The 10681-nt window shown below is 55.8% G+C and overlaps 1 protein-coding gene across 1 annotated transcript; it reads left to right on the top strand.

Annotated features, from left to right (window-relative positions):
• Positions 1-932: 932 nt before the first annotated feature.
• KCNK18 (potassium two pore domain channel subfamily K member 18) lies at positions 933-10094 on the top strand. Its single transcript, XM_054581233.1, has 3 exons — positions 933-1152; positions 3546-3674; positions 9313-10094. The coding sequence occupies exons 1-3, from the start codon at positions 933-935 to the stop codon at positions 10092-10094; spliced, it is 1131 nt and encodes a 376-aa protein (XP_054437208.1).
• The last annotated feature ends 587 nt before the right edge of the window (positions 10095-10681 follow it).

Consider the following 10681-nt stretch of genomic DNA (forward strand, 5'->3'; position numbering starts at 1 on the left):
CCAGAGCGGTGCCCTCAACTTGCCCAGTCACTTGTCCAGACATTCCCCAGAGGAGGGCTTGGAGCTGAGGCAAATGCAGAAAGAATGAATAGCTGGAGGCTGTCACGAACCACGCTCCTCAAAGCTGCACATAAAGTCCTTTCCTGAAGGACTTTATGGCTGAAGGCACGCACATCTTCACATCTGCCATGTGGGGCATGTTTGGCTTGTGGCTGACAGGGCACAGGGGAGCAAGTACAACAGCACAAGCACATTTCAAGCCCCATGCTTACGTTAGGCCGGCTACCATCCCGATGGGCTGGAGCGAGTCACGTGAGCTAGCACAGCCTTAAGGGGCAAGGAAGTCCACTCTGCCCACAATGAGGCCAAGACGAGGGTGGATATGCTGCAGGGGAGTAAAGAATTGGGACCCATAATTAGGTCCACAAAGAATAAAGGCCCTTAATAAACTCTGGCCACACTGGTTACTGTTATTAATACCTGTCCAAGAGACCAGGTACCACAGACAACTCTCAGGAAGGTCAATCACTTGACTAAAAACCAAAAGTCAGATTCAGTACCTGGAAGTCAAAACTGCAGCTTCGGGATGGCAAAGGCCAGAAGAGCACAAAGCAACCACCAGACCCTCTTCCTAGAGCCCCTGCCTGGCAGGCAGCTCCCGGGCTGGACACGCTGCTGCGCGCATGTCTGCTTGGTGGATCAATAGTAATTTGGGGCGCTGGGGGTGGGGCACCACCTGAGTAACTCAAATGAACTGAACATGAGTGCTGGCTGCTTCCTGAGTCCTTGGGGGAAACGCGTGCACCATCCACTTAGCTCAGGGCCTGGCCTATCCCAGGGCCCTCCCCACCTCCCCGCTCTCCTCCTCTTGGTGGGGCGTGGGTGCTCCTGCCTCTTCCACCAGTACTTCTGTCCTGCGAGCTCCTGGGAGGATGGAGGCTGCAGGGCCGCTCCAGGCCAGGAGGTGCTACCAAGGGGCCCTGGAGAAACTCTTCCCTCGCCTCTGCTTTCTCTGCTCCCTGGTGGCCTACGCGCTGGTGGGTGCCCTGCTCTTCTCAGCCATTGAGGGTGGCCAGGACCTGGGGACTGGTGACAGGGAGCTCGAGGATTTCTTGGAGAAGCTCTGCTTCCTCTTGCAGTGCAACAAAACTGGTAGGTGGCCCATCTGGGCAGGGCGGGCCTTTTCTCCGTGGGTGCAGGCCGACCCCAGGGAGCCGAGGGCTCTCTTGCAGGAAGCTGGGTCTGGGACCCTGCACATGGAGCATCTGCATTCCTAGGCCACCTTAGGCCAGGGCCTTCTCCTCTCTGAGCCTCAGTTTGCTCCTCTGTGAATAAGGAGAATAAAGGCCGATTAGGGTGGCTGTGCAGAATGGGAAAAAAGCACCGAGCACCCAGGAGCTGCTGTGGAGAGGCCAGCTCCCCCCCTTTGCCTCAGCTCCCAGCCCCACACAGACCAGCAGGCGGGCGGGGGTTGGGGGACGGTGACGGAATCTGGGGCTAAGAGTTCCTAGGCTGCTTCTCAGAGCTATGCCTGCGTGACCCCATGATTCAGTGTGCAGGGATTAGAATTCAAGGGACAATCCAAATAGGGCTTGGACCTGCCCCCTCAAGATAGCGGCCCACCCCCCTCCTCCCCTACTTTCTGTCTCAAACAGCATTTTCTGTTGTTGGACTTCGGGGTGGTGGAGGGATTGTCAGTTCGCGTCTTCGTCGCTCCCCTGGCTGTATGGTCCCAGGAAGAGCCGTTGCCCTCTCTGGGTCTGGTGTGCTAGACAGCAGGGGGGGCGTGATCACCAGACCCTGTGGGAAGCAGATGAGATAATAAACAGGAAGCTTCTTGGAAGGCCAAGGCACTTTATGTATGTCCCTGTTGGATGGCATTTGTACTTAGCCACTTATTTCTGCTAGAGGCAGGTCCTTTCAGCTGGGGCTGACTAGGCGCCGGGCACAGGAGGCAGAGTCTCCCCTTCGTGGCAGGGCTTCCCTACTCCTCCATCTGTACCAGACAGGCACATGCCTGCTCAGCCAACCTGGGAGGTGACCTCTGCCGTCGCTGCTGCTTGGATACTCCGAGGCACCACTGGGTCTAGACTGTCAGCAAGTTCAGGGCTTTCCGAACCTGGCCACGCATCTGAGTCATCCAGGGAGCTTGTCTAAAGTACATATCACCAGGCTTTCCCCCAAACCTTCTGAATCATGATCTCTGGGGCTGGCTTGGAATCTAATTTTTAAAAAGTTTCCCAGGTGCTTCTGATGCACAGATGGTACGGGAACCCAGAGCTGGTCTGAACCCACTTTGTCCAGATTTTCAATGGAGGTTGAAATGTTCGATGAGTACTAGCAAAGAACAGAGCCCGAGCCAAGTGCTCTCTACTCATTAGCATGCTGAACCCTTACAGCAGCCCTACGAGGAGGGTGTGAACTGTCCCCCTCGTACAGATTAAGCAACTGAGGTCCTGGGAGTTAAGCAGCTTGCCCAAGGTCACACACCGGAAGGTGCATCCAGGGATTCAGCCCCAGGCATTTGGACTCCAGAGCCAGAGCTTATCACCGCCATGTCATACTGCCTCCCTAACGGGGAAACTGAGGCTGAGAAACAGGCTTGCTGTCCGCGGCTAAAGGAACGAGTCAGGGTCAGAGCTGGGTCTAGATTCCCAGGCTGCTGTGACTTCCTGCTGTGTGCCAAGCTCTATGACATCCTCTCACCACTATGCCAGAGTCTGGCGAGTGGCTTCTAGGATCTCCAAACCCACTGGTTTCCAGACCAAAAGAACCACCTGAGTCCTGGCTGGTGTGGCTCAGTGGATTGAGCGCTGGCCTGAGAACCAAAAGGTTGCAGGTTCCATTCCCAGTCTGAGCACATGCCTGTTTTGCAGGCCAGGTCCCTAGCAGGGGGCACACAAGAGGCAACCACACATTGATGTTTCTTTCCCTCTCTCTCTCCTTCCCTTCCCCTCTCTCTAAAAATAAGTTAAAGAACAAAAAAAAGGGGGGAAGAACCATCTGAAAACCTCCCTGAGAAACCAGGGCTTCCAAATCTGCTTCTGCCACACATCCCAGGCATCCTTAGGTAGCTGGTTCCCACAGACCCCAGTATAATCACCAAACTCCACCAGGCCTAACCGCCTCCAGGAGGACATGCAGGTTGCAGCCGTATAAGAGTGTGCATTTCATACAAGCCTTTTTCTTTCAGTTTACAAGAACCCTGTGGGAGAGACAGAGCAGAAGTCTATATGCCCCTTTGCCGGATGGAGGAAACGCAGGCTCAGAAAGCCCAGAGAGCCCTCTAAGGCTGCCCAGCGATCCCATAGCTGGGTGGGGCTAGACTCCTGGGGCTTCTCCCTTGGCTCCTGCATGAAGGTGCTAAAGCAGGACCCAACTGCAGAGACATTTAACAGCAGGGCTCCAAGAGCCAAGTTTCGGTGTTGAAGGGGCCACAAGACGGGGGGCCTGCTCGTCCATGGGGGAGACCCCCCTTCACCTGGGTGGGACATTTCCTGAAAAGCAGAGCCCTCTCCCTCATGCTTGGTCATCTCTTTCTTGAGTTATGGAAGACAGGAAACTGGATCTCGGGGAGCTGCTGCCCAAGGTGAAGCGCCAGTGGTTTAGCAGGTCTGCAGACTGGTCCTTCCTGAGCTCGCTCTTTTTCTGTTGCACAGTGATCAGCACCGTGGGTAAGTTCAAGGGCCAGCTGGGCCTGGCAGAAAGACCTGGGAGAGGGGGTCGGGGAGGGCCTGCTGGGGACCCCTGGTGAGGATGCTGGGGTGTTCAGTTCATTTAGTGTGGGGGGCCTGCCCTGTGCCACACCTACTGTGCAGGGGTGGGCACCGTTCCCAGTTCAGGGACACAGCGTTCAGTCCCTGCCACTGACCCGTAAGGTGCCTTTTAACTTGTAGAAGTTAAAAAAGGCCACCCTTCCGTCAGGCGGGTGCAGCCCATGCCTGGGTGCAGACCTCAGAGAACGAGTGTGGGCTGGCATTCAGCTCCTTCTTGCCCCTTGGCTGAGTGCTCTTGTACAAAACCCTATTGGCTAACAGCACCTGCCAGCCCGGGCTCCTGGGCGAGACGGGACTCGGGACAGCCACGCTTGGTCAGCATGCAATGTGCTCAGGGTTCTGTGGGAACAGTGGGGGCGCCCGCCCCAGGCTTGGGGAAGGCCCGGGAGGCGGGACTTCAGTGGTGAGCACGTGTTAAGGGCTCCCCGGGGAGGGTGACAGCCACGGGGGGCAGTCGCGGGGGGAGGGGTTGTCACCAGGGCAGGGGGCGGTGGGGCATGAAGAGGGCACTCCAGGCCAAGAGAACCACGTGGGCAAAGGCCCAGAGGCACAAGGAGCGTGAGGCACTGTAAGGAGGCGAGTTGGGCATGAAGAGAGCGGACAGAGGGAGGAGGCTCTGGCCAGGGGAAGGCCCTCCCGGGGGGGCGAAGGGGGTCAGGTTCATCCTGAGGGCCGTGGGGGTGCTGCCCAGAGGGCTTTAAGCAAGGTACGGACACGGTAGCTCAGCATTCTAGAAAGATCACCGCGGCCGCAGCACGGAGGTGGACCAGAGAGGGTAAGGTGAGCAGCAGGGAGACCGGGCGGGGGTTTCTGCCGCACAGGACGACAATGGCCTGATCCCGGACAGCGGTCCTGAGGATGGAAAAAGGGGTGGATTGGAGGAGGACTTGAAGGGAGGTCTGCAGTGCGTGAGGAGGAGGAGGTTGTCAAGGTCCCTAGCTTGGGTGGGTGGGATCCGTGGTCTTGGGGGACGGTGGTGAGGACGCTGGACCAGGGGCGGGAGGGGGTGGCTCCGGGCATGGGGCCGAGGCCTTCCAGGGGCGCCTCCCTGGGAGACACTCAGCACTAGGGTGCCCAGGGAGGGGCAGGGTGGAGAGCTGGGTTTCAGGGCCGCCGGCACCCCCACGTGTTTCTTTCAGAACTGGCTTCATTCGCCTGCATGCTGCTCCTGTCAGGCCACAGGCCGAGAGAGGAACAGTAATAGCCGCCCTGCTCAGCGCTCACCAGGGCCAGGAATGGCGCCAGCGTGCTTTATGTGCACCCTCTCATTTATTTCTCACGGCCCTATGAACTAGACACTGTTCCTGTCCCATTCAGCAGTGAGCTGCCATTGCCCGTGGGGCAGAGGCGGGGCTTAGCTGGCCTTTCCAGGGAAACTCCAGCTCCAGGGGACACTTTGAGGGAAGAATAGTTACGGGGAGCAGCACCTACAAGGAAGACACCAGAGATGAGCAAGGGGGCAGAGAGTAGGGGGTCTAGTCTGCTTTTTCTTGAGAACATCAGGTGCTTGACCTAACGCAGCGTTCCTAAGCCTCGGCACTGTTGGCATGGTGGGTGAGCTGATTCTTTGCTGTGGGGGGCCGTCCTGCGCATTGTAGGATGTCAGGCTGCATCCCTGGCTCGTATCCGCCGGAGGCACTCACTTTCTCCCCTCTGTACCCACCAGCTGCAACAGCCAAAAATGTCTCCTGGCATTGACACATGTGTTTGGGGGGCAAAATGGGCCCCTGCGGAGACCCTCTGAACTGGTGCAATGATTATCAAAGTGTGTCCCCTGGACCCGCGGCATGTGCGTCACCCAAGGGTGTGTTAGAAATTCAAGCTCACTCTCAGGCCCCATGCTAGACCTTCTGAGTCAGAAACTCTGGCTGTGGGGCCCAGCAGCGTGTGTTTTAACAAGCTCTCTAGGGGATTCAGATGCACGCTAACGTGCGAGAAGCAATGACCTGATGCTAGTGTTCTCGGCCCCAGCTACACGTTAGAATCACGGGATACCTTTTCCAAGTTCTCGTGTCTGGGCCCTACCTGCGCCACTCCAGCCACAATCTCCAGGGGCGGCCCAGGCACCAGCCTTTTGCAGAGCCCTCCAGGTGATGCTAATGGGGGTCCAGACTGCGAACTGCTGATCTAACATAAATGCTTTAGTCTGGTTTAAATCCCAAGAAAGCGATGCTGCTGCCCACGGTCCAACTCCATTAGGATGTCAGGCTGCCCAGTAATTACAGCTGGAAGAGGGTGCTGGGTGAAGTGCTGCACAGCCCGTAATCAATAATGGCGTTTGAAGGTCCTGCTGGTATTACTGCTTCCTGCCCTCTACCTCTGGGTCACTTGAAATGCACCTGGGCTGGATGCTGGGAAAGAACACCTGACAGGTGTGAGGTCAGTCAGTCCCCGGTCATTTCCAAATGGGTCAGCCCCCTTGGATTAGGAAGTTAAGTGCATGGGCTATTAAATACTCACAGTCTAAGTGGGGTGGACTGATCGTAGTGGAATATACAGATGCATTATAAGAGATGGTATGATTTTCCATTAGGCATTTCAGCATTCAGTAATTGGGATGGTTCATACAGTCCCTTCGTTGGGGCTGGGTGCTCTCTGAGACTTGCTTCCTTTAATGCGTTTTCTGCAACATGGCATATGTTCTGGATTGTAGACATATCCCACTCAAAGGCAGCCACAGAGACTGCATTTATAATTTGCTAAGCCCACCTTTGCTGAGGGCAGCACTGGGTTGGGCGTGTGTGTGTGGGGGGGGGCGGTCTTTGGGGAGGGGTGCGTGCCCTCGTTGGCTGTGGCCTGTGGGACCCTAGGCCTGGCTTCCCTCTTCCTTGTCCATTAAATGTGGTAATGGCAGTTGCCAGCATCAGGGGGTTTGCAATGCAAGGAATTTTGACTCCAAAAGGCACTTCACTCTATATATATCATAAGAAATGTGACATTCTTTCCTTAAAAACAAAAATCTGAACCTGATTCCACATACTTGAGACTGAGCATTTCTACTGCAGAGTGACTCCTGACTCTCCCAGGCGTGCACGAGAGCTGGTGTGTCCCCTGGACCAGCGGCATGTGCATCCCCCAAGACCACGTTAGAAATTCAAGCTCATTCTCAGGCCCCATCCTAGACCTTCCGAGTCAGCAACTATGGCTGTGGGGCCCAGCAATGTGTTTCAACAAGCTCTCCAGGGGATTTGGATGCACGCTAACGTCTGAGAGACAATGACCTGATGCCAGTGTTCTCGGCCCCAGCTGCACGTTAGCATCACGGGATACCTTTTGCAAGCTCCCATGTCAATAGCAGCCATCAGGGCGGCCACCCTGTTTTCTAGACAAGCCTGGATGAGAGTCTGCCCTGAGCCACTTCTGCAATCTTCTGTCCCTGAGGGGAGGCAGGAGCTGCTGGAGGCCTTCAGGGAGCAGAAGAGAGGCAAAGGGGCAGTGGAAATCCTCGGCACTCTCTCAGCAAGTGCTGCCGCATGGCAGGAACCTGGGATCCTGAGGGGAGGTTTAGCAAATGTGGTCCCTACTCCTGACCCCCGTGCATACACCTATTGGGTCCTCGCCACCTCCCGCTGGCATGGAGGAGAGCTGAGCTCAAGGCCAACTGCCCCTTGCAAGTAGGCGCTCCCAGAGGGGGTGAATTCAGCCTGTTCCTTGTGTACCCACAACCTTGAGCACTAGAGCCTGGAATACAGTAGGTGCTCAATAAATGCGGAATCCAGGTTGGGTGCCTTTGTTCTAATTGCTCCCCCAGCAGTCTGCTCTTTCATGTCCTGTCCATGGTCACCATCTGTAATTCCATACTCACTCGGTGGAATTTGACTTGTATCTGCCTCTCCCCCTAAACCAGAAGCTCAGTGGGTTTGGGTGCCATGTTTACTTTGCTCACCGCTGTGCTGGGGAGTTCGTGCAGTCAGCACGCAGTACACACACACAGCATGGAGCACACGTGCAGAGTTAGCTGCCCTGCCATCACAGGGCACCTCTGGAACCAGCCAGGGAGGCACGGAGTGCCCTGGGATGGGTGCAAAGTGATGAGACCTACTGAGGGTCACTGCCATCCCCAGGACCCCAGGGCGGCGGCCCCCTGAGCACCGCCCCTTTTCCGGGGGGCGGAGCCTGAGGCCAGAGTTCCCCACAGGAGCTGCAGCCAGGGAGGGGCTGGGGCTTGGGGGCCTTCCAATTAATTTGCATAATTAGGTGGGGTTTTCTGTAGTCATCATCCTTTATGACATCAAAAATTAAACATAGGCATCAAATACAAAAGCGTTGTCTCTGTGGAAGTCACTGAGCTCGGCCCTTCAGAAGGTCCCACCGCCTGCACTGTGGGGCTTGATGGCTCCGGCTCCTGCCCGCTGTAGACGTTAGCGGGGGCGAAGGTGGTAGACGGAGGGGCTCCTGGAGAGCAGGGAGGCCTCAACCCGCCACCCCTTTGCTTGGGTGACCTGTTCTCCCTGGTTGGCGGTGTCCGCCCGCTTGGTGCTCCTGACCCAGCAGGATGTTGAGCCTGGCTAGGGAGCTGGCAGCTCTGGGGGTTTGGCTCCCACCTCCACTCTTGGCCAGGCTGCTTCGTGTCTCCGCACCTCAGTTTCCTCATCTGTGAATGATGATTACGACGCCGACCTATGTGGGGTGGTTGGCACCAGCCCACAGGGAGTGCTCCCTCTGTAGGCAGCCAGTATTTGCTCCTGAGGGCGAGGACACCAACATTTATCGGTCACCCACGATGTGTCAGGCATGGGTCCCATGCAATCCTTCCTGCTAGTCAATAGACAGAGTAGGCATTGTCATTCCCGTGAAAAGATAAGAAACCTGAAGATGTGAGTAGTCAAGTAACTTCCTAGTAAATGGCAGAGCTGGGATTCGAACTGAGGTTGGTAAGATTCTAGATGCTGGGATCCTAACCACTTCCCCGTCGTTTGTGAGCATGTTTGCCTGGTCCACTAAACCACAAGAGGCTCTGAGGGCAGCAACTGTATTTGATTCACTTTCCAGCTTCCTACCATCCTGAATACTATGCACATCGCTGTAACACCACTGGCACGTAATAGTTGCTTTTTATATAGAAACAAACCAACCAAGAGGCCCAGACATCCCAGGGGAAACAAAGGTGGCTTCTGGAGGATGAGGGAGGCAGTGGGCATGGTTGCAAAGCCACCCACACCCTGTCCCCAACGCTTGCCCTGCGCTTCTAGGTAGGCTGGCTCCTCCTCACTCAGACACTCAGAAACGGCGATGGCAGAATGAAAGGCAGTGGCTCACTCCCAAACATGCCCTTGTCCCTGCCAAGGACATTGCAGATCAACCATCTGGACATGAGTTGCTCTGTGTCCTAAAGAGAAGCTGGGTGTCACCCCCTGCTCCCCCCACCAACGCAGGGCTAATGTTAGATGTGTGGATAAACGCTTCGAGATGAACATTTGCCAATGCACTGTGTTAAATGTTATGCCAAGGAAAGGAAAAGGCAGAAGTTCTCTTTAAAGCATGTTGGGGAGGGGGAAACACACATGACAATCCCCTCCTGTGTCCTCTTTTTCAGGCTACAGCCACATCTTCCCCGTCACCAGGCTCGGCAAATACCTGTGCATGCTCTACGCGCTCTTCGGCATCCCTCTGATGGTCTTGGTCCTCACAGACACCGGCGACATCCTGGCGACCATCTTCTCCACATCTTATAATCGGTTCCGAAAACTCCCATTCCTCCGCCCTCCCCTTTGCAAATGGTGCCCCCGACTGTGTTGCAGGAGAAGGCCGGACGCCAAGCCTGTAGAACAAACTGTCCCCAGGATCGTCATCGACACCCCAGAGCCCCAGGGCCCCATGGCCAGCAGGCGTCCCTCAGTCTCAAGCGGCAACATGGAGCTGCTCGAGAGGCTTCTTGCACAAGAGAAACAGAGGGCCCTGCAGCCGCCCCCGCGGCCCATGGAGAGGAGTAGCTCCTGTCCCGAGCTGGCGTCGGGGAGACTCTCCTTCTCTGTCATCAGCAACCTGGACGAGGTGGGCCGACAGGTGGAGAAGCTGGACGTGCCCCTGCCTCTCATCACCCTCATTGTCTTCGCCTACATCTCGTGTGCGGCCGCCATCCTCCCGACCTGGGAGAAGCATCTGGACTTCGAGAACGCCTTCTACTTCTGCTTTGTCACGCTGACCACCATTGGGTTCGGCGACATCGCTTTACAGCACCCTCACTTCTTCCTGTTTTTCTCCCTCTATATCATCATTGGGATGGAGATTGTGTGCATTGCTTTCAAGTTGGTGCAAAACAGGCTGATTCACCTCTACAAAAGCCTCATACTGTTCTTCACGAAAGGGAAGCTTTAGGACCCTGCGAACACTTGCAGGGTCCACCATGCCTCATGGGATGCACGCCAGCTGAGCGGGTGTCCTGTCCTTGTCCTTTGGGGCAGCCGTAGTTAAAAGGTGGCACTGCAGCCTGTCATTGGAGGCCTGGGGGCCTGGAGACAGACCCTGCCTGAGGGCTGATTGCAGTCTCTGGGCTCCGCAGAAAAGCGGCTGGTGCCCTTTGTATCTGGATGTTAGACAAAAGCTCACCATTCCCCAAAGTCCAATTTATTCTCCTGTCTTCGTTTTTAAAAACTGTCATCTAATGTTACGAAACCACCTCATGGAAGTGACCAGTTTCTTATAACACGAAAAGAAAATTACCTTTGTTCTTGCAGTTTGTACCTAGCGCTAAATTAAAATCTTCCTGAGTGGCTCCCCTGTACCCTGGATGAAAAAAAGCTAGTCTGAGCGGCCTCTTTCCTTTCATGGAAGCATGAATGTGGGCAAGAGAAGCCCAATTGCAGCCTGTGTACAATACACTGACACCAACAAGTGCAATTGTCACCTGTGTTCACAGGGGCCTGGGAGATTTCCTGATTGCCAGACCAATGTCCTCAGTTGGT

Source organism: Pteronotus mesoamericanus, unplaced genomic scaffold (genome assembly GCF_021234165.1).
Source record: "Pteronotus mesoamericanus isolate MK-2021 breed Mesoamerican mustached bat unplaced genomic scaffold, CSHL_Meso_final contig_657, whole genome shotgun sequence".
Taxonomy (NCBI): domain Eukaryota; kingdom Metazoa; phylum Chordata; class Mammalia; order Chiroptera; family Mormoopidae; genus Pteronotus; species Pteronotus mesoamericanus.